This window comes from Mobula birostris, chromosome 4 (assembly GCF_030028105.1).
Source record: "Mobula birostris isolate sMobBir1 chromosome 4, sMobBir1.hap1, whole genome shotgun sequence".
Lineage (NCBI taxonomy): Eukaryota > Metazoa > Chordata > Chondrichthyes > Myliobatiformes > Myliobatidae > Mobula > Mobula birostris.
The window spans coordinates 92,181,217-92,205,878 of NC_092373.1; the positions used below are offsets into that span (position 1 = coordinate 92,181,217).

Below are 24,662 nucleotides of genomic sequence, written 5' to 3' on the forward strand. Positions count from 1 at the left end.
GAATTGGTTAGCAGACAGGAAGCAAAGAGTGGGAATAAACGGGACCTTTTCAGAATGGCAGGCAGTGGCTAGTGGGGTACCGCAAGGCTCAGTGCTGAGACCCCAGTTGTTTACAGTATATATTAATGATTTGGATGAGGGAATTAAATGCAGCATCTCCAAGTTTGCGGATGACACGAAGCTGGGCGGCAGTGTTAGCTGTGAGGAGGATGCAGGGTGACTTGGATAGGTTGGGTGAGTGGGCAAATTCATGGCAGATGCAATTTAATATGGATAAATGTGAAGTTATCCACTTTGGTGGCAAAAATAGGAAAACAAATTATTATCTGAATGGTGGCCGATTAGGAAAAAGGGAGGTGCAACGAGACCTGGGTGTCATTATACACCAGTCATTGAAAGTGGGCATGCAGGTACAGCAGGCAGTGAAAAAGACGAATGGTATGCTGGCATTTATAGCAAGAGGATTCGAGTACAGGAGCAGGGAGGTACTACTGCAGTTGTACAAGGCCTTGGTGAGACCACACCTGGAGTATTGTGTGCAGTTTTGGTCCCCTAATCTGAGGAAAGACATCCTTGCCATAGAGGGAGTACAAAGAAGATTCACCAGATTGATTCCTGGGATGGCAGGACTTTCATATGAAGAAAGACTGGATGAACTGGGCTTGTACTCGTTGGAATTTAGAAGATTGAGGGGGGTCTGATTGAAACATATAAAATCCTAAAGGGATTGGACAGGCTAGATGCAGGAAGATTGTTCCCGATGTTGGGGAAGTCCAGAACGAGGGGTCACAGTTTGAGGATAAAGGGGAAGGCTTTTAGGACTGAGATTAGGAAAAACTTCTTCACACAGAGAGTGGTGAATCTGTGGAATTCTCTGCCACAGGAAACAGTTGAGGCCAGTTCATTGGCTATATTTAAGAGGGAGTTAGATATGGCCCTTGTGGCTACGGGGATCAGGGGGTATGGAGGGAAGGCTGGTGCAGGGTTCTGAGTTGGATGATCAGCCATGATCATAATAAATGGCGGTGCAGGCTTGAAGGGCTGAATGGCCTACTCCTGCACCTATTTTCTATGTTTCTGTTTTTTTAAATAATACTTTTTATAAGATATGTACTTTTTAAGAAACTCATATTTTTCACTCAGTGACAGAAAATGGTATAGCAGCTGAATAAACAGTTTATCACCTTCCTCATTTTTCATTGGCTAAGTATTAACATATTACCCATGTGATGTACTTATTTTAATTATGTAGCCGACTAACTTGTTTAATCCTATCTAAGGATTTTCACGTATCCATAAAAGTGATAGATTTCTTAGAAGTGTCATCTTCATTCTTTTGTCTTGCATCCCTTAGCATCATTTCACAGCTCTTTATTTAGTGCACTTAGTATTAGTATGTTTGTTTGTTCTCTTAAAATAAACTGAGGTCTTGGAATTTAGACTGCTTCCTATTTTTGACTTCCAGATTAGAAATTTAATGGAGATCCAACAGCTAATGCTTATATTGGTATAACACTGGAAGCTGCTCCTGGTACTGCAGTATTGAATAAGTGCTTTCTCGTTGGTTAACATTTATTTATAAGTGGAATTTCCTTATCTATTGGTATAAGAATAGCTGACCCATGCTGGGCACCATCTTGCCTCTTTATCTCTCCACAAACACGAGGAAATCTGCAGATGCTGGAAATTCAAGCAACACACAAAATGCTGGTGGAACGCAGCAGGCCAGACAGCATCTTTAGGAAGAAGCACAGTCGACGTTTAGGGCCGAGACCCTTCGTCAGGAGTAACTGAAAGAAGAGATATTAAGAGGTTTGAAGGTGGGAGGGGGAGATCTGAAATGATAGGAGAAGACAGGAGGGGGAGGGATAGAGCTAAGAGCTAGAAATTTGACCTTCCCCCCCCCCCCCCCATCTTCTCCTATCATTTTGGATCTTCCCCTCCCCCTCCCACCTTCAAATCTCTTACTGTCTCTTCTTTCAGTTAGTCCTGACGAAGTGTCTCAGCCCGAAACGTCTACTGTGCTTCTTCCTATGGATGCTGTCTGGCCTGCTGTGTTCCACCAGCATTCTGTCTTTATCTCTCCCTTCACTTAGTGGACCTCTATTACCCTCCATTTTCAACTTTCCTTTGTTCTATCAACATTTGATAAAATATCATGAAGCAACAAGTTTTATGCTGTTTTCCTGACTTCTGAAAGAACCTTGCATTAAAACATCAGAATCCAGCAATGAGTTGATGCTGATGTAGAGTCAGGTTCATATGGCACAGGAGAGTAAACTCTACAAATCTCCTGCAATGATATTTTTTCATCTTGTGTCTCATAATAGATTGTTGAGAAAATCAAAAATGCATGAAATTGGATACAAATTTGTGACTTGGGTCAGAAAGTAAGACCAATGAAGGATAAATGGGTTGTCTTCTTATGGGGTATGACAAAATGGCATTTGTAGAGATCTGTGCTTTTGGTTTGTAACACATTTCTATAGGACAGGCCTGGAATTTTTTCCCTCAAAAGATTGGTGCCAGATCAGATTTTCAGCTTTCTGTAAAGTAAGTGTAGTAGGGAATCTAGAAGTTGATTATGTTACAATTTAATAACTTGAATGTTGGAACAGCCATAAGAGGTTGAATTCCTGATTTTGTTTCATAGAGACTAGAAAATTATATTGCGCTTAGAAAGAGAGCATTTGGTCCATTGTCCTGCCTCAGTTCTTTGTGAAATAACACTTGAGATATCTTTTTAAACTCCACTTTGCATCCTGTATAACATTCTAAATTGTTTAGAATTCTGAATAAAAGCAATTATGGAATTGAACGCCAGTTATGTTATACTTGAACAATACTTTGCATTCTCTTTAGACCAAAAAATGTGTGATGTTGTGGTTTTCCTTTAGAATACACGCATGGACCCTGAGGAGCTCTTTACGAAACAGGAACGGATTGGAAAAGGCTCTTTTGGTGAAGTTTACAAAGGTATAGAGAATCGCAGTAAAGAAGTTGTGGCAATCAAAATCATTGACTTGGAAGAGGCAGAAGACGAGATAGAAGACATACAGCAGGAGATTACAGTGCTCAGCCAGTGTGACAGTCCATATGTCACCAAGTACTATGGCTCTTACTTAAAGGTAAGGGATTTGGAGTAAGTATTGGACAAGACACCAGCACCATGCTATTTAAATCCGTACACCTGTATTCATAATTTCCAAAAGAGAGATTATTTATTTACTGCCACAATTTTGTTTTTGATTTGAAAGAAGTTTTGTCTGCTTAACCATTTGCTTCCAATACGTGCAGTCATAGGTGTGTTAAAATGACAAATCTGGTATGAAGGCATGAACTTGCTGAACTGTGGAAAGCTAGACGAAACTAAACCAATATGAAATAAGAAAATAATATGAAAAATAGGAAATGTCCAATAATTCCCCAAGATTTAAGACATGAAAATCTTGTACAACACTAAAAGTACATTTGGAAAAAGTCATTGTTCAGTTCCAGTAGAACACGACAATTTCATCCTGCTCCACAAAAACCTATAAACGGCAACAAGGGGAGCAACAAAATAATCCATTTTATTGATGTTTATTGAAGAATAATCCTGAAAGAACAGTGGGGGGGGGGGAATCTTTTCAAAATAGAATCTATTACTTCCTCTTTTAGAAGGGGCTTCATTTTGACTTCCTCAGAGTATACCAGTATAGTCTGATCTCAGTACTGAAACAGCATGTGCATTTTGTGCTCAGATTTCTGCAGAGAAGGTCTTTAGTTTTTCACTTGAGCAGGAGTTCTGCCACTATACCAAAGATGGCACACAATTAGTGCAAGTTAACTCTTCTAGTAAATTAAAAGATGTTTCTTGTACAATTTGGAGCAATTAGAAAATCCTCATGGGTAAAGTAACTTAACATCTCAAAATCTTGTTAATTCTGGCCTTCGGGAAATAACTGCATGTAACACTATAGTTGTAAAAGTTATAAGCAGGCAACTTATTTGCACCAGAGTATTTTCCATAACTTTAATCTTTTGAAGGTTGGCTGCTGTGCACCTGATGCCCTATTCTATGTAAAGTTGGTGCTTGTTTCATCTATTAATCTCCGCACATTACTTGATCCTCAACAAAAATAATTCACTTGAAGCTGTGGGGTGTTTGAGATTCAAAGAAGGCGCAGGCGGAGGTTGCCATGGGGACAAGTTAAGAGAACCAAAAATAATCATTTTAAAGCAAAATAATATGGATGCTTTTTAGAAATAAAACAGAAAATGCATGACGTACTAATAAGCTGGGCAGTACCAAATGAAGAAATAACCAATGTTTCAGGTTATGATTTCCTTATTGTCCTGAAATGCTAACTTCTCTCAGCCTGAATTGCTGAATAGTAGGAAGACATCTTGGGGTGATAAAGGTTCTTAATAAGGTTTCCACTCTTTGAGCAAGCGGATTTGAAATCCCAATAAGAAGCGTGACTTCAGTATCTAAGAATGGGTTATGAGTGAAAATGAGGAAGCAAATGAGTGACTGGACTATGGGATGAAACTATGTACAATAGTTTAGAAGTAGCTGTTTAAAAGACCATTCTTCCAAGTATTAGAGAACAGTTAAGTCAGGACGATGAAGAGAAATATAATTTTGAAGTAAGCAATTACCAATTATGTGAATTTATTTATCAGAGGAATCACAACATAAAATCTCATCTTTAGCATGTATTGTTGGTACTGTATAAGAAAATCATAGTACATGAAGCTACGTAGAAATCATCAATTGTTCAGAGGGCTGGAAAATAGCATTAAATTCTTGATTGTGATGAATATTAGTTCAGTTTGCTCCATATAATCCTTCCCCCCCCCCCCCCAATTATTTTCCTTTCTTCAAGAAGCTCTTTCTAAATGTATTCAGGGAGTCACAAGTGAGTAAGAAAACTGACATACAGTTGGTAGTTAAGTGTAACATTGGACAGGAGAAAAGTAGGGGCAAATACCTGAGATCTTCGTTGCTGTGATCTGTTGCTTTTTTGTAAGTTGTGACAATGCAATAATTGGAAAGGGTTTTCCATTTAAACCATAATATTAGCAAAAACAAATGTCTGCTCCTGTGACCTATGGTCTAAACCTCAAGTATCTCATGCCATTTTTCTGGATGATTGTGAAGGATGGGATTTGCAAACAGCAACTCTTATGTTAGCCAACTATCCAGCTAATATTTCTAACATGTATTTCTAAAGATCCCAACGATTCATATTCAATCTGTATTACTGATTACATTAATCTATTAAACCTCTCCCAGATTTAATGTTTGTAAAATATCTAGTTAATTTTAAAATTTAGGTACCTACAGTAGAGATTCAAGGTTAAATTCAAGTTTCAGAGAAAAGGGTTTTGAAGTATCAATGTTGTTTATAGTCCTTAAGCACAAATTCTGAAGTATCTTTAAGTTTTGCTACTTTCATTATCCTCAGAATAAGCCCATATTTACCTTACTGATGCACAAAATGATGTCAGAGCTGCAGCATGGTCCTCGGAAACATTATCATGTCTCTCCTAAGAAAAGTGTGTATGACTTATTTAATAAATTGAGCACAAGCTAATTAAATCAAAGAAATGTAGATTAAATTAAATAAGTGTAACATAGAAATTTGTCTTTTTATTAAGGGGAATTGTAGGCAGGAAGTGATTTTAATTACCACCTTAAAAATCTAGCAGAAAATATTCGGTGACTTTTGATTAGCTTACCAAATTTTAGTTATGTGAATTATTGCTAAAGAAGAAATGTAATCTAGGCACAGTGCAGACGACACCTATAACTTTCCCAATGACATAACTGTTGTCGGCAGAATTTTAGATGGTGACAAAAAGACGTACAGGAGTGAGATACATTAGCTAGTTGAGTGGTGTCACAACAACAACCTTCTATTCAACATCAGGAAGAACTAGGAATTAACTGTGGACTTGGCTGGAAGGGAAAGTTGGGGAACATACCAGTCCTCATCAAGGGGTCGGCAGTTGAAAGGGTGAGCAGCTTCAACTTCCTGGTGTCAGCATCTCTGAAGACCTATACTAGGGCCAACATATTGATACAACAACAAAGAAGGCATGACAGTGGCTATATTTCATTTGGAGTTTGAGGAGATTTGGTACTTAAAATACTCTTTACAAATTTCCGCAGATGTATTGTGGAGAGCATTCTAACTGGTTGCAGCACTGTCTGGTATGGAAGGGCCACTGCACAGATTGGAAAAAACTGCAGAAGTTCCCCCCCCCCCCCCCGAAGCGTTGAGGTCATCTTCAAAAGGTGATGCCTCTTATTGCTACCATCAAAGAGGAGGTACAGGAGCCTGAAAAAAAAACTCAACATTTTAGGAAGTGCTTCTTCCCCTCCACCATCAGATTTCTGAATGGACAATGAATCTAACCCTGACTCTGTGTATGTGCATGGATGGGAGACAGGAGCGGAGTTTGCTTTGCTGTTCTTGTTGCTTGTTGTATCCTGTGATTTTTCTGCCGAGCATCGTGGGCATGCCACATTGGTGTTGGAATGTGTGATGACACTTGGGCTGCCCCCAGCACACTCTATGGTGTGTTGGTTGTCAACACAATCGACACATTTCAGTATACACATGATAAATAAACTTAAATCTTGAGTCTGTAAATTATAAGCTTTTGAAAATGCTGAGCTAAATCTATTTTTATTGTATCCAGAACTCTGGTCACTGTCTGGAAAATACTTAAAATTTTGAATACAATTTATAAAATGAAGTATTTTGAGTATATCAGTTTAATAAGTAAACTTTGAAAGAATTGTCAGTAGAATGTTCATTTTTGAACTGCTTTTCCTGAATGTGATATATCGACCAAATGTGGAGTCCTGAATTAGGTAGCGATTGATGGGGATTAACCAGCGAAAGGGATAATGAAAATAAATATATCTTAATCAAAGGGGAATAAGAAAAAGTGGAGTGAATAAGTAAAACTGGAGATGGATACAGGGACAAAACATGGTAATTTAAGCACCTTTTAAAATTTGTGATGTGGGATTAAAAGCCAATATAGATGAGCAAAGATGGGTCATGGATGAGGGGGACTAGGTGTGGTTTGTATTTAATGTATTTATTTTTGGCATTTTTGTGGCACCTAATGAAATTTTTTTTTTCCATATGGAATGGGCTATATGACATCTAATAATGCAATAGCTTTTCATCTTGTCACTTTTCAAAGAAATTGGTGGATAACATTAATTGTATTTAGTCGTATTGCATAGTTAAGGATTCCTTATGCAGGCTTTTAAAATGCTGAAGTTTGCTGGGTGAACACAGGAGGAACTTCAGAAGTAAGAGTGTAGAAAAATGGCAAATGAAATCAGAATCTGAATCACATTTAATATCTCCAGCATATGTTGTGAAATTTGTTAACTTCACAGCAGCAGTGCAATGAAATACATGATAAATATAGAGAAAAACTGAGTTACATGAAATATATATATTAACTAGTTAAGTTAAAATAGTGCAAAATAACAAAAATAAAAATGTGATGAGGTAGTGTTCATGCGTTCAGTGTCCATTTAGAAATCAGATGGTAAAGGGAAAGAAGCTATTCCTGAATCGTTGAGTGTGTGCCTTCAGGCTTCTGTACTCCTTCCTGACGGTAACAGTGTGAAGTGTTCTGGGTGGTGGGGACACTTAATATTGGAAGCCAGCTTCCTAAGGCACCGCTCCTTGAAGATGTCTTGGATACTATGGAGGCTGGTACCCTTGATGGAACTGACTAATTTCACAAGTTTCTGCAACTTATTTCAATCTTGTGCAGTAGCCCCCCCATCCCATTCCAGACAGTGATGCAGCCAATCACAATGCTGTCCATGGTACATTTGTAGAAGCTTTCAAGTGTTTTAATTGACAAACGAAATCTCCTCTAACTCCAAATAAAATATAGCCGCTGTCTTGCCTTCCTTATGGTTGCATCAGTATGTTGTGTCCAGGTTAGGTCCTCAGAGATATTGACAAGCAGGAACTTGGAATTGCTTATTTTCTCCATTTCTGATCCCTCTGAGGATTAGTTTGTGTTCCCCATTTTACCCTTACTGAAGTCCACAGTTAGCTCTTTGGTCTTGCTGATGTTTAGTGCAGGGTTGTTGCTGCAATACCACTGAACTAACTGATATATCTCTTTCGTATGCCCTTTTGTCACCATCTGATGTTTTGCCAACAGTATCATCAACAAAATTATAGATGCTGTTTGAGCTGTGCCTAGCCACACAAGTCATGGGTGTAGAGAGAGTAGAATACTGCATTAAGCATAAGCTCAAGGGCAAAAAGAACCTGATTGTAGAATAGATAAGGAAAAACCAGTGTATTTGAAAAAGCTGTAATGGAGTTTAGTAGTGACAGCTTTCAGTGGGGTCACATAACAGGAGGCTGGTCAACAAGCTAGTGGAGAGAGATGATCTTTGAGAGTTAAACGCCCATATATTTGTGTCATGAGGAAATTCTTAGACAAAAAACAAATGCACAGACTATTCAAAATATGTAACACATAACAGTAACTTAAGGGGGAACAGCCAGAGGTCATGGTGCATTTTGGCAACAATGACATAGGCGAAAAAGGGGAAGAGGTCCTACACTGTGAGTACGGAGCTAGAAAAGAGGCTGAAGAGAAGGACCAAGGTAGTAATGTCCAGATTGCTCTCTGTACCGCAGGCTGGTGCGGGTAGGAATGGGTATTAACACTGGTGAATAAGTGGCTGAGGAGAGGTTCAGGGGACAGAGTTTCAAGTTCTTGGATCATTGGAACATTTTCTGGGAAAGGGGTGACCTGTACAAAAACTATGGATTGCACCTAAACTGGAGGAGAGCCAGTATCGTGGCTGATGCTACTCAGGAGAGTTTAAACTAGTTTTGCAGGGGGCTGGGAACAGTTGCCCTAGATCAGTGAGGGAAGGTTCAGGCCTGAAAGTAGGTGTCAGGGAAAGTATTGAAAGGCAGAATAACAAGTATGATGGGTAAGATAGTTTGAAGTGTGTATTTTTTAAAATGCTAGGACTATTATGGTAAAGCAATGAACTTGGAACATGGATCAGTATGTTGAACTATGATGTTGTAGCCATTACTGAAACTTGGTTGAGAAAGGAGGAGGTGGGGGTGGGGTCAGTTGCATGATTAATCAGGGATAATATCACAGCTGCACTCAGGAGACATTATGGGGAAATCAGACACTGAGTCCATTTGGGTGGAACTCAGGAATAGGAAGGGTGCAATCATGCTGATGGTATTGTACTAAGTCCCCCATAGCCACCAGGAAATTTTGTCATGGAGGATGTCAAATTCCCTAATGTATACTGAGACCTTCTTAGTGCAAGGGGTTTAGATGGGGCAGAATTTGTTAAGTGTATCTAGGAAGGTTTCTTAAATCACTATGTGGATGATCCAACGAGAGGTGGGGGTTGACTTGACCTGGTTTTGGGGAATGAGCCTAGCCAGGAGACTGACCTTTCAGCGGGTGAACAATTAGGGAACAATGACCACAACTCCTTATTTTGCAGGATAGCTCTAGATAAGGATAGGTTTAGTCCTTGTGGAAGAGTTTTAAATTGGGATTAGGGCAAATTATAAGGGCAGTTGACAGGAACTAAGTAAAGTTACTTGGGAATACCTATTTTCTGGCAAGTCCACATCACATATGTGGAGGGTGTTTAAAGATCAAGTGCACAGAGTATAGGAAATGTACAGTGCCTATAAAAAGTATTCCTTCCCCCTCCTCCACTCCCCCTTGGAAGATTTCATGTTTTATTGTTTTACAATATTGAGTCATAGTGGATTTAATTTGGATTTTTTAAAACAGTTCCCTACAAAGTTTCCTAAATTAATTATAAATTTAAAGCACAAAATAATTAAATGCACAAGAATTCACCCCCTTTAATATGACACACCAGATCATCACTGGTGCAACCAATTGGTTTCAGAAGTCACATAGTTAGTTAAATGGAGATTGCCTGTGTGCAGTCAGTGTGTTTCAGCTGATTATAGCAAAAATGCACCAATATCTGGAAGGTCCAACTGCTGATGAGTCAGTATCCTGGCCATAGCTACATCATGAAAACTGCAAGCAGCTCTGTGAAAAGGTTATTGAAAAGCACAAGTCAGGAGATGGATACAAGAAACATCAAGAAATGAAAAGAATATGGCTGTAAATCTGCCTAGAGCAGGCCATCCTCAAAAACTAAGTGAACTTCCAAGTAGGGGCTAGTGAGGGAGCCCACCAAGAGGCCTGTGACAACTCTGAAGGAATTAAAAGCTTTAAAGGCTGAGATGGGAGAGACTGCACATATAACATTTGTTGTCCGGGGGCTTTACCAGTCACAGCTTTATGGGAGAGTGGCAAAGAGAAAGCCACTGTTGGGAAAAAAAAACTCGGATGAAATCTCAGATAGAGCTTGCAGAAGGCATGTGAGAGACTCTGAAGTCAGCTGGAAGAAGGTTCTATGGTCTGATGAAAACAAAATTGAGATTTATGGCCATCAGACTAAACACAATGTTTGGTGTGAGCCAAACACCACATATCATCAAAAACCCACCATCCCTACCATGAGGCATGGTGGTGGCTGCATCATGCTGTGGGGATGCTTCACTGCAGCAGGCCTGGTAAGGCTTGTGAAGGTAGAGGGTAAAATGAATGCAGCACAACACAGAGAAGTCCTGGAGGTAAACCTGATGCAGGCTGCAAGAGAACTGCGACTTGGGACAAGATTTGTTTAGCGATCAGCAAGACAATGATCGCTAGCATAGAGCCAAAGTTACACAGAAGTTATTTAAAAACAACAAAGTTGATATCCTGAAGTGGCCAAGTGAGAGTCCAGATCTCAATCCAATTGAGAATTTGTGGCTAGACTTGTAAAGGACTTTTCACTTATGATCTTCATGCAACCTGACAGAGCTTGAGCAGTTTTGTAAAGAAGAATGGGGGGAAAATTGCAGTGTCCAAATGCCACACAGACTCAAGGCTATAATGCTGCCAAAGGTGCATCTACTAAGTACTGACTTGAAGGGAATGAGTAATTAAGCAATCAATTATTTTGTGTTTGATTATTATATTAAATTTAGACCAGTTTGGTGAAACTTAACACAAGAGTCGTTTCTGTTGATCAGTGTGAAAAAAGCCAAACTAAATCCATGTGATTCAATGTTGTAAAACAATAAAACAGGAAAACTTCCAAGAGGGATGAATACTTTTTATAGGCACTGTTATGTTCCTGTTTAGAAGGAAGGACTGAGATGAAAAGATAAGAGAACCTTGAATGTCCAGAGAGGTGATGAATTTAGTCAGGAAGGAAAAGTATGTAAAGCTTTGGAAGTTAGGATCAAATGAAGCACATGAGAATAAAGAAGCCAAAAAATAACTAAAGAAAGGAATTAGGAAAACCAGGAGGAGTGATGAAAAGTCCTTGGCAAGTAGGATTAAGGTGAATCCCAAACATTCTATACATACATCGAGCAAGATAATTACTCGGGAGAGGGTAGAACCACTCAAGGATAAAAGGGGAACATTTGCTTGAATGTGGAGAATGTGAGTGAGGTAGTTAATGAGTACTTTGCTTCAGTATTTACCAAGGAAAAAGATATGCAGGACCAGGAGATCAATGCTGAGTGTATAAATATGTTAGGGTGTTTAGAGGTTAAGAGGAGGAAGTTTTGGGCCTCCTAATGAGTTTTAAGGTGAATAAGTTTTCGTGGCTGGATAAGATTTACCTGAGGATTACTGAAGGAGGCGAGAGACGAGATTGCTGGGCCCTCTTCAGTTCCTTTCTTGACATAGGCAGGGTTCCGGAGATCTGGTGCATGTCTGATGTTTTACCTCTATTTAAGAAGGGAACAAGGAAAATCCTGGGAACTATAGACTTGTGAGTCTCACATCAGTAGTAGGGAAATTCTGAGGAATATTCTTAGGGATAGGATGTATGAGCATTTGAAACCCCATGGCGTAATTAGGGAAAGTCAGCATAGCTTGCGCATGACACGTCGTGCCTTACCAACTTGATTGAGTTTTCTGACAAGGTGTCAAGGGGATGTTGTCTACTTGGATGGATTTTAGTAAGGCGTTTGACAAAGTCATTCACAGGAGGCTGATCTAGAAAATTAAGATGCATGGTCTATGATGAATTGGCTGTTTGAATTCAGAACTAGCTTATGCATAGAAGGCAGAGGGTAATAGTTGAAGGGACTTACTTTAGCTGGAGGTCTTTAATAGTGATGCTCTGCAGGGATCCGTGTTGGGACCTCTGCTGTTTGTGATGTATATAAATGACCTGGATAAAAACGTAGATGGGTGGTTTAGTAAGTTTGCTAGGGCAAATACAAGGAGACAATACACTGTTAAGGACAAGATCCTTAACAGTACTGTTGAGGAGAGAGATCTTGGGATCCAAGTCATAGCTGTTTGAAAGTGGCTACACAGGTTGATAAGGTGGTTAAGCTGGCTTATGAAATGCTTGCTTTTATTAGTCGAGGTGTTGAGTTCAAAAGGCAAGAGGTTATGTTGCAACTTTGTAAAATGGTGGTTAGGCCAGATCTGGAGTATTGTATACAGCTCTGGCTGCCCCACAGTAGGAAGGATGTCCTTGGCTTTGGAGGTTTACCAGAATGCTACCTGGTTTAGATTGCTTTCTCTGGAGTGCCAGAGGCGAAGGACAGATTTGATAGAGGTTTATAAGGTTAGCAGAGGCATAAATAGAATGCACAGAGTATCTGTTTCCCAGGATTGAAATGTCTAATACCAAAGGGCATGCATTGAAGTTTCTTTTTGCTCAGAGTTGTGGATGTCTGGAATACACCTTGTGATATAGTAGTAGATGCAAATACATTAGAAGCTTTTAAGAGACATTTGGATAGACAAGGATGTAAGGAAAATAGAGGGATGTGGACATGGTGTAGGTAGGGATTAGTGTTCAAGTGTTTTTGATTTACTTTTTAGCTGGTCGGCACAGCATTGTTGGCCGAATGGCCTGTTCCTGTTCCTGTGCTGTACTCTTCTATGTTCTAAGGTAGTTTGGTTAGTCATTCCTCATCACCATGGGTCTCCTGGCTACTAGTTCCTTGATCTGGTGGCACCACTGGCTGAATGTGTGATGCATGGACCCAAGTTGTCTTCCCCTGGGCCTTCAGAACAGTATATGTGGTTAGCAGTACTTGACATGGGCCTTCTCAACAGGGCTTAATATAATTCTTTCATTAGTAGGAGCTCACCAGTACCCAATCTCCCGGCCAGTGGGTATGGCAGTCTGCAGTCATCACATTCTTAATGAATGTTAAGAAAGCGGTTGTGCTAGAATGTTTGAAAAACATTAGGATAGATGAATCACCAGGGCTAAATGCAGTGTACCCCAGATTACAGTGGAAAGCAAAGAAAGAGATGGTTATGCCTTTGTTTTGATCTTTGCTTCCTCATTGGCTGCAGGAGAAGTACCAGATGATTGTAGGGTGGCAGATGCTATTCCTTTGTTCAAGAAAGGGAGTAGGTAAAATTCTGGGAATTATAGACCAATAGGTCTTATTCCAATGGTGGGCAAATTATTTAAGGGGTTTAGAGATGGGATCTATATACTACTAAAACTCTCATGCCCTGTCTGTTTGTGACCTCCAATTAGCGCAAACGGTGCATTACAGCGGCATTTTTTTTGGCTAAATCAAATTAAGATGCGCTAACTTACAGAATGCAGGCACAGTTCAGGGTTATATATTCGTGTAAAATTGCTCATTCACCAAAAGTCAACAGGCTCCCTTCACCCGAGACCCGATCGGCCATCGTGGAAATCGGGACACGATAGCCCATCGCATGCGCACGGCCAACCTCAGCAGTGACACCTAGAGGAGCAAAATGGCAGGGCAGCTCTATTTCAAGGGGTCACATTCTGCTAATCACCATCAGCATGTGCAGGATTGGGACAGATCTAACAGCCACCTATCAATAAAAGCTAATTAAATCTTATTGTAATGACGTACTTCAAGACACCCTTAAATCCCTTTGCTGCAGTCAAAGGACAGCAGTGACTATATCACCTCCATTTAGGAGAGCTCCAAGCACATCATCAAGAATAATCAGCATTCTTTGGTGTTAGTGCTTCATATTTCTATCCAGCATTAGGGTAAAAAAAAAAATGGTATGCCACATGGAAAGGAAAGGGGGACATTGTGTTCAAGAGATGACGCCAAACGTCGTTGGGAAGTGGCAAGGAGAGGGAGAGAACAAGAATCTGATGAGGCCAGGGCCTCATGACTCCAGGATCAAAGAGTCAGGACAAAAAAAGATGAGGGATGAAGAGATGGGGGAATGAAAGGACTGCATGTCTCCAGAATGACAACAAGAGGCACGAGGGTGGCAGATAAACCAGAAATGATGCCATCAAAAGTGTCCTTCGTTAAACGAGGAGGAGCTATATTTACTTTGCTACACATTGTTCTTTAATAAACTGAGGTCTTCTACTTCAGTTTCCAAAGCAAAGCAATGCCAGTAGCGTTCAGGAAAATTTAATGTTCATTCTGGTCACATCAGACTGCACTACCCTTCTCTCAAAGGGTGCCCCAATGGGTCACCCTGTTGTCTAGTTAATGCATATTTAGAGAAGCACGGTCTAATTAGGGATAGTTAGCATGGCTTTGTGAGGAGCAGATTCAATTCCATGAGGATGTGACAAAGCACATTGATGAAGGTGGAGCAGTGGATGTGTTGTATATGGTGTTAGATAAGGCTGCCCATTGTAGGCTCATTCAGAAGGCTAATCAACATTAGGAAACTTGAAGTTCCCCATGACAACATCCCTGTTATTTCTGCATCTTTCCAAAATTCTGCCTTCTGTCTCTCTTATTTTGGAGGGTCCAGAGAATACTCCCGATTGTGTGTTTGCTCCCTTCCTGTGACTTCAGGTTTATTATCACCAGCATGTGTCACGAACAGCATCCTGACATAGGTGTTTGTTTTGTCCAGGTGGTCTAAAGCCGTGTGAAGAGCCATTGAAATTGCATCTGCCGTTGACCTATTGTGGCAAGGCAAATTGCAATGGGTCCAGGTCCTTGCTGAGGCAGGAGTTCAGTCAAGTCATCATCAACCTCTCAAAGCATTTCATCACTATAGATGTGAGTGCTACTGGGCGATAGTTACTAAGGCAGCTCACATTATTCTTCTTAGGCACTGGTATAACCACTGGTTTGAAGCAAGTGGGAACTTCCATCTGTAGCAGTGAAAGGTTGAAAATGTCCTTGCATACTCCCGCCAGTTGATTGGCGCAGGTTTTCAGAGCCTTACCAGGTACTCCATTGGAACCTTCTGCCTCACAAGGGTTTACTCTTCTTAAAGACAGCCTAACATCGGCCTCTGAGACAGAGATCACAGGGTCATCAGGTGCAGCAGGGATCTTCACAGCTGTAGTTATATTCTCCCTTTCAAAGCGGGTGTCGAAGGCCTTGAATTCATCTGGTAGCGAAGCATCACTGCCATCCATACTATTGAGTTTCGCTTTGTAGGAAGTAATATCTTGCAAACCCTGCCAGACATGTAGACAATGTGTTTTAGCAAGACCTTTGACAAAATTCTACATGGAAAACTGAGCTTAAAAAGAAGTCCGTAAGATCCAGTGATCAGTGGCAAGTTGGAGTCAACATCAGCAAGAAATGAAAGAAAATGTTGACAGGTGTATTAGTTACTGGAATGCCATTTACAGTAGTTCTGCAGAGCTCAGCACTGGCCAGGTCCCTTATAAATATCGAAAATTTAAACAGCTGTATGGCACATAATTTAAAAAGTTTGGAGGTAATAAATTTGCCCGTGTAGTTAGCAGAGAGGATCAAAATCAATGGACTCGTCACAATGACAGAAAAGGAATTGCGTTCTGATCAGTGTAAGGTGCAAGGATTAGAGGAATATACAAGTTAACAATTTTTTTTATTGAAAACCTTACTGTGTGCACTCTTTCTAAATGGGTACAAAGAAACATTGGAAGGAATGGGAGTAAAGAGGACAAGGAAGAGGTGATCAAATGAGGATGCCGAGTAATGAGGAAGGAATGTCCTTAAGCCATCCAGGGAAAACTGGGAATGATGATTTCTTTTTTTAAAAATCCAATAAATGGCATGAGAATTTGAATAGAAAAGGAGCATTTAGGAGTCGGTTACCAAAAAGTATCATTAGTCATGAGCAAGGTTCTGTCAATTTGTGCTGTGTGCATTTCAAAGGATAAAGTTGTTTATCTTTAAATTGATTATCAGTTTCCTGGATCTGTGCCTTTTACATTTTGGTGAAACTCTTGAGTTATATTTCGGGACGACTTGTTGCTGATGTTAGAAGTTGTTTGTTTGATCCCTAGGGCACAAAATTATGGATAATTATGGAGTATCTGGGTGGAGGCTCTGCATTAGACTTGGTGAGTACAGTTTTCAAATATGAAGCCACTGTACTTTGTCTTATGTATGGACTAATTTTCAGTTAACAAGATTCACTACTGAAGGGTAATGAGATTTAATCCCATTTTTGGTGTGGCTTTGAAATAATACTGGAAATCCATTGAAAAAGTATGTTTTAATTCCAAATGTAAATCCGCATGTTAACTGCTTTACTAGGTTATCCTGCCTTTAACTTCAGCAATAGATGTTTTAATATTTTCTGGTTTGGTGACAATTTTGTATGCAACCCAAGGTTCCTGATGCTGATTATTAATTTCAGAGATTTTTTGGCCTGGATAAGAAATAGTTATGCTTTAAGGCAATGGATTTGAGCTATTAAGTTGAATTTGCTGGACAGAATAAAACAGATTCAATGAAAGAGGCATTTTACATTCAGACACAAAATGCAAATTTCCAGAAGAACTGTGGGTCAGGCACATCCGTGGAGATGAGGGGACAATCAACATTTTAGGACGAGACCCACATCATGACTGAGTATAGAGGGAAGATGGTCAGCATGTAGAAATGAGGGATGGGTGAGACAAAGCCCGGTATGTGAGATAGAAACAGGTAAGTAGATGGTGCCAGATGAGGGAAGGAATAGGAAAGGTGAACCAGGGGAAAACTTACTTGGGTACATGGGTAATGAGCAGATGGAACCATGTAGGGGAGGGTGGACATGTAGAAAATGGCAGAGAGGAAGCGATGTTTCTGGAAGGAGGACATAGTCATAGTCATACTTTATTGATCCCGGGGGAAATTGGTTTTTTTCAGAAGTCCTAAAGCAGAAAGCCTAATAAGAGCAGATGTGGCAGAAACGGTAAAACAGAAATAAGTGTGTTGTCTTTGCAGGAGACTGGACAGGCAAAGGTATGGTGTGATAGCCATCCAAAGAATAAATAGTGGTAGTGATTTTTTTTTTAAAATATGGAAAACATAGCTTGCTCCAAAGCGAATTTATTACCCTTTTGCTGTCAAATTCTGCCCTTCATTCATGGTCCACTTCTGACTCTTCCCTTTCTCAATTTCACTATCACTATCTCAGGATATAAGTTAGCAACTAATGTCAATACAAGCCCTTTGGTTCCAAGGAAGGGGCTTCGACTTGAAGCATTCACTCTCTTTCTCATTCTATAGATGCTGCTTGACTGGCTTAGTATTTGGTGTTTTCTATTTTATTTTAATCTATTACAAGCTTGCAAACTCCCAGAGGTATCTTACACCTCTTTCCTCTGAGAATGTTCTCCATTTTCCTAGTTTGTCTGACTCTTCGGTCTGTTCTAATAATGATTCTTCACTCACAAGTGCTCCTGAAATATTTTCCATTCTTCTTAACAGTGGTTCTCCATCACCATTGCTTTTGTCTCCACAGATGCTGCCTGCCCTACTAGGTACTTCCAGCTGGGCTGTGATCTGCAGCTGTATAAAATTCCCACACTCATCCACAATCCTCCCACCTAGAATAAGTATAGGCTTCCTTTGTCCTTGTCCTTATCTTCCACCAGCTTCCACATTCATGTATAATTTTCCATAATTCTGCACTTTAAATATATCATAAGTTTCCATTACCTCCCCTCCCCTCTTAGCATTCCAAAAGAACATTTCTCTCAGAGATTCTCTGATTTATTCTATGAACACCCATATCAATCTCACAGTGCTTTTCTCATGGAACTGAACATCGTCCCAAACACTGAACAGTGATTCACCTGTAAATTTAGTGTTTTGTCTCCTGAACATTAGCAACAACAACAAGGTGGATTGAGCAGATGCTTTGTAAGTCACTGTTCAATTTGCAAAGGCAAACCTGGCTTCAGTTTGCTCGTCACTTTAACTCCCAACTGACCTCTGCCTTGGACTTTTACACTGTCCATATAGGGCCTGGCATAAACTCCAGGAACAAGACTGGAAATGCCTTGTTTATTTATGATATTTGAACACTGGATGCTTCCCCTGGCAATACCACCTACATGTTCTCATAGGAAGGTTTATGGTCTAGAATCTCAAATGGCTAGCTTGCCCAAGCTAATTCTTAACCCCTTTAACCAATAGCCAGCTGAACTTGTTTGAAACATTGCAGGTTTCGAATTGAACCAATGATCTTTCTACAGTGTAGCTCAGTTATTCAAGCGTGCTCCCCGACCGTCAGCATGGTTAATTCACTGCTGTGATCTTTGCAGCTGAAACCAGGCCCTCTGGAGGAGACGTACATTGCCACAATTCTTCGGGAAATCCTTAAAGGTTTAGACTATCTGCACTCAGAACGGAAAATTCATAGAGATATTAAAGGTAAGAGTATCTGATGGATGGAATTATGCATAATGATATAATAATAATAATTACTTTCTTGCCCCCGAGTGGGAAATTATTTCATTACAGCTGCAACATTTAGAAGTACACTTAGCAATAACAATATTAAATATAATAATATTAGCTAGTAATAAAGTACAGAATAATATACACAATAACAATTTACCAATGTGCAATAATGTGGAATACTGTGCAATAATAAAATATGAAATAATAAAACAGACTATTGTATTGTGATGTGTGTCCTGTCACACAGAGAATGAACTGTTGTCTGTGCTTACTGCATTTATTATGAAAGATTTTCTGTAATGATCCTTGTGACAGCGGAGCTGAATGAGCCTGTTGAAAAGGGTACTCCACTGTTTATTCAGTAGGTCATGAAGAAGATGTGCCTGATTGTCCATAATGGATAACAGTTTGTTTCGTGACCTCCTCGCCGCCACTGACTCAAGAGTCCAGGTTGTAGCTAAGGACAGATGCAGCATTTTTGATGTGTTTATTTAATCCTCTTGCATCACCAGCACCGATGCTGCTCCCCCAACATAAAGCCACAAAGAAGGATGCACTCGCTACAACAGACTGGAAAAAGATCTCCAACATCTCAGCTTCATTAGAAACTAGAGTCTGCTCATCCCCTTCTTGTAAACAGCCTTGGTGTTGGTTTTCCAGGCAAGTCTGATGCCGAGGTGAACACCCAAGTATTTGTACTCCTCCACCACTGCATCTGCTTCTCCCAGGATACATATAGGACTCGTCACAGTCCTCTTCCTCCTAAAATCAATCACTATCTTCCTGGTTTTGGCCACATTCTAGAGCAGATGATTTCTCCTGCACCATTCCACAAACTTGTCCACCAGTACTCTGTATTCCAACTCCTGCCCATCTCTGATACACCCAACCACCACAGAGTCATCAGAGAACTATTGCAAGTGACAAGACTCAGATTTGTACTAAAAGTCTGAGGTGTACAATGTGAACAGAAACTGAGACAGGACAGTCTCTTGTGATCCAGTGCCACTCACCACCATCTCAGAGAGAACTACCCAGCCGTATAAACTGTCAGTAATCCAGGTGGTGGTGGATTTGTCTACGCCCATTCTTTGCAACTTCTCGCTCAGAAGAAGTGGCTGGATTGTATTGAAGGCACTAGAGAAATCAAAAAATGTGATTCTCACAATGCCACCAGCATCATCCAGGTGGGAATGAGCTCTCTGCAACATTCGCTGGCACCATCCGCTTCCACATGAGGTTGGTAGGCAGACTGCAGAGGGTCCAATAAACATAAGGACATAGAAGTAGGAGCAGGAGTGGGCCATCTGGCCCATCGAGCCTGCCCCACCATTCAATTAGATCATGGCTGATCTGTCCATAAACTTAGTTCCATCTACCTGCCTTTTTCCCATAACTCTTAATTCCCTTACTATGTAAAAATCTATCTAACTGTATCTTAAATATATTTAGTGAAGAAGCCTCAACTGCTTTCCTGGGCAGAAATTCGACAGATCCACCACTCTGGGAAAAACAGTTTCTCTTCATCTCTGTCCTAGATCTTCTCCCCTGAATCTTGAGGCAATGTCCCCTAGTTCCAGTCTCACCTACCAATGGAAACAACTTTCCTACTTAAATCTTATCTATCCCTTTCAAATTTTTTTGTTTCTATAAAATCCCCTCTCATTCTTCTGAATTCCAGAGAGTATAGTCCCAGGCGACTCAATCTCTCCTCATAAGTTAACCCCTTCATCTCTGGAATCAACCTGGTGAACCATCTCTGCACTGCTTTCAAAGCCAGTGTATCCTTCCTCAGGTATGGAGACCTGAACAGCACACAGTACTCCAGGTGCGGTCTCACCAGTACCCTGTATAATTGCAGCATGACCTCCCTGCTCTTGAATTCAATCCCTCTAGCAATAAAGGTGAACATTCTGTTTGCCTTCTTAATAACCTGTTGCACCTACAAGCCAACTTTTTAGCGATTCTTGAACAAGCTCTCCCAAGTCCCTCTGCACAACAGCATGCTGCAATCTTTCACCATTTAAATAATAATTAAATAGAGGAGGAGAAGATGGCGGCGCGACGCATCTTGCGCAGCTACTCCAGTGAATGACATCTAATCTGTCAAGAAGGGTGCTGTGCACAATCCTGATTTGTTGGAGACAGACATGAGAGAATGGAGGAACATCTGGAGAAACTTCTGAAATGCCTTTTTCGCTGCCGCTGTTACTGTGTGATCCAGAATCTCCGGAGGGGAAGGCCCCGAATCCTCGGCTTTGCTTGTTGCTTGGCGGCCGGGATGGGTTCGAAGCGCTCAGCAGAGATGGTGCTCGGTGCTCGGTTTCGAAGGGCTGGTTGGAGGCTCGAAGTTTTCAGATGGAATCAGAGTTAGCTGTGGTCGGGTGCTTCCAATGCATCGACAGTTGTTGGTGCCTGGAGGTTTATGGCAGAGAGAGTTTCTCCCTTCTGCTGCCTGCTATTGGGGACAATCGAGAGTCGATCGGAACTTTGAGACTTTTTTTTACCGTTCCCATGGTCTGCTCTTCATCAAATTATGGTATTGCTTTGTTCTAATTATGTTTTTTTTGTGATATCACTCTGGAGGAACATTGTATCATTTCTCAATGCATGCATGCATTTCTAAATTACAATAAACGAGGACTGAGTGTCCTCATAGTCTAATCTAACCTAATCTAATAATCTGCTCTTCTATTATTCCTTCCAAAGTGGATGATCTCACATTTACCAATGTTGTATTCCATCTGCCAGACCTTGGCCCACTCACTTAACCTATCTACAGTATATCCCTCTGCAGACTCTCCACATCCTCTGTACAATTTGCTTTTCCACTCAGTTTAGTGTCATCAGCAAATTTTGTTACGCGACACTCAGTCCCCTCTTCCAAATCGTCTGCCCAGCAGCGACCCCTGCGACACACCACTCACCACTGACTGCCAGCTGGAGAAACACCCATTTATACCAACTCTCCACCTTCTATTGGTTAACCATTCCACTATCCATGCCAATACACTTCCTCCAACTCCATGCATCCGTATCTTATTTATAAGTCTCTTGTTTGGCACCTTATCGAACACCTTCTGGAAATCCAAGTATACGACATCCACCTGTTCCCCTCTATCCATTGCACTCATTATGTTCTCAAAGAAGTCCAGTAAGGTTGTCAAACAGGACCTGCCCTTTCTGAATCCATGCTGCATCTGTCTAATGGAATCACTGCTTTCTAAATGTTTCGCTATTTCTTCCTTAATGACAGCTTCAAGCATTTTCCCGACTGCAGATGTTAAGCTAACTGGCCTATAGTTGCCCGTCTTTTGCCTACATCCTTTTCTAAAAAGTGTGGTGACATTTGCTGTCTTCCAACCCGCCGGGACCTGCCCAGAGTCTAGAGAATTTTAGTAAATGATTACCAACACGTCTACTATAACCTCCGCCAATTCCCTCAGCACCCTGGGCTGCATCCCATCAGGACCAGGGGACTTAATCTACCTTCAGGCCTTCTAGTTTGTTCATCACTATCTCTTTAGTGACAGTGATTTTATCGGGGTCCTCCCCTCCCATTTCATCCATAACATCATTTGTTAGCATATTAGACGTATCCTCCACCGTGAAGACCGACACAAAATAGTTGTTCAATGCCTCAGCCATTTCCTTTATCATCCAATATCAAAATACCCTTCTCGTCTTCCAAGGGACCTATGTTGACTTTAGCCACCTTCTTCCGCTTTATATATTTATAAAAACTTCTGCTATCTGTTTTTATATTTTGTGCTAATTTACTTTCATACTCTATCTTCCCTTTCCTTTTGTTTAGTTGTTCTTTGTTGCTTTTTAAAATCTTCCCAATCCTCCAGTCTCCCACTACTCTTTGCAACTTTGTACACATGAGCTTTTAATTTGATACTACCCTTTATTTCCTTAGTTATCCAAGGCCGGCTTTCCCCACACTGACTGTCCTTACTATTGACTGGAATATACTTTTGAAGTTCTCACCTGCAGACCAGCCTGTCCAGCACCTTCATCACATGGGATGTGAGGGCAATTGGTCTGTAGTCAATAAATTCAGGTGGAGTTCCCTTCTTGGGTGCAAGCAGGAAATCTTCCATAACACTGGTATCTTAACCTGATTCAGTCCTGATTGTAAAGGTGCTGCAAAATACCAGACAGCTGGTTTACACAGGCCTTCAGGATCCTAAGGCTGTTGCGTTCCAGTCCAGCAGCCCTGCCCTGGTGTAGCCTCTCCAGCTGTCTCTTAACCTGATCTGCAATCACAGTCAGGCTGGGTAGGGTGGTCATCCCCAGGAGGCAGGATACTTAAAAGCTTGAGGGTTTGGAACATAAGCAGTCACCAGAGGGGAAGAAGGGGTGGAGGGAGAAGGCTTCGGGGGTAGGGAAGCTGTGTGATTTGGGCAAGTGGAGGAGGGGACAGCAGGAGGCCCCATGCTGAACCTGTTGAAAAACGTGTTCAATTTGTTGGCCCAGTCCATCTCGATCTTCCTTTCCTTCAGCTTGAAGCCAATGATCTGCTTCATGCCCAACCATACATCCCTTATGATATTCTACTGAAGCTTGCACTCCAGCTTCTTCTTGTAAGATTCTTTGCGCTCCCTCAGCTTTACCCTCAGTCCACTCTGTACTCGCCTCAGTACTTGTCTATCTTCAGACCTGAAGGCTTTCTTTTTCTTGTTCAAAAGTTCTTCAGGTCACTGGTGATCTAGGGCTTGTTGTTGGGGAAGCAGTGTACAGTCCTGGCTGGCAAGATGGTGTTCTCACAGAATTTGATATAGTCTGTGATACAATCAGTCATTTTGTTAATGTCCTCCCTGTGTGGCTGACATAACACATCCCAGTCTATCCTCTCACTGCATTCCTGTAGTACCTCGTTAATATCCTGAGTCCACCTCCTTACAATCCATGTTGATTCAGGCTGCCGGTGGACAAGAGGCACGTACCCGGGTGTTAGCAGGGCCAGGATATGATTAGATCTGCCAAGTAGGGGAAGGGCAACCGCACTGTATGCGTCCTTTACATTTGCATACAGAAGGTCCAGTGTTCTTTTGTTCTATGTAGGGCAACTGACATATTGATAAAAAGTTGATATTGTTACCTTGAGAGAACCATGATTAAAATCCCCAGTAACAGCCACAAAAGCATTGGGATATTGAGTTTGTATTCTAGAGACGGTTGAAAGAATAGTGTCGCACCACCACATTTGCATCAGCCAATGGTTGAATGTAAACAACAGCTAAAACATCGGTTGAGAATTCCTGAGGCAAATAATATGGTCATATCCCATGCTTGATGTCCAGGCTACCTCATCATTCCTTTACAGTACATGTGTGAGCTTACACCACCTTTCATTCACATTTATGTAGTAGTAAAGGCAGTGACTGCTTTCACATAATTATATTTGCTATAATTTGATTTTCTTCTGACTTAAACGCTGGTGATTGGAGAAAAAAAAGCAAGGAGGATGAAAAATATCTTTTTGAAAGCGAGAGATTTCTGCTATCAAGCACACTATGTGATGCATACTGAATTATTGCTGTGACACATACCGAAAGCCCTTTGGTGATGGGATCTTACTGCATTGCAATTGAGTACTACACAAGTGCTCCACATCAGTCTTGACCTCAGACGTGTTCTATTTCTGAAACTGGGTGCAAACTCAAAGCACAGAACTGCAGTGAGAAAGCTGCAATCGAGCCAGGTGAACAATAATGCAATTGCAGAAATTGAGTTGGGAATAAAGGAGAAAACTTGCCATTGGGGAATGACAGAAGGAAAAAGACAGCTGGTTGCTGAAGCAACACACATCAAAGTTGCTGGTGAACGCAGCACGCCAAGCAGCATCTTGAGGAAGAGGTACAGTCGATGTTTTGGGCCGAGACCCTTCGTCAGGACTAACTGAAGGAAGAGCTAGTAAGAAAT

At 41.0% G+C, this 24,662-nt stretch overlaps 1 protein-coding gene across 3 annotated transcripts in view; it reads left to right on the forward strand.

Annotated features, from left to right (window-relative positions):
- stk25b (serine/threonine kinase 25b) overlaps positions 1 to 24,662 on the forward strand; it is a 90,060-nt gene that overhangs the window by 34,725 nt on the left and 30,673 nt on the right. For all 3 annotated transcript variants that reach the window (XM_072255750.1, XM_072255751.1, XM_072255749.1), the window contains exons 2-4: positions 2,898 to 3,128; positions 16,340 to 16,396; positions 18,593 to 18,701. In XM_072255750.1, coding sequence (XP_072111851.1) covers positions 2,898 to 3,128; positions 16,340 to 16,396; positions 18,593 to 18,701 — 397 coding nt within the window. The remainder of the gene's footprint in view (positions 1 to 2,897; positions 3,129 to 16,339; positions 16,397 to 18,592; positions 18,702 to 24,662) is intronic.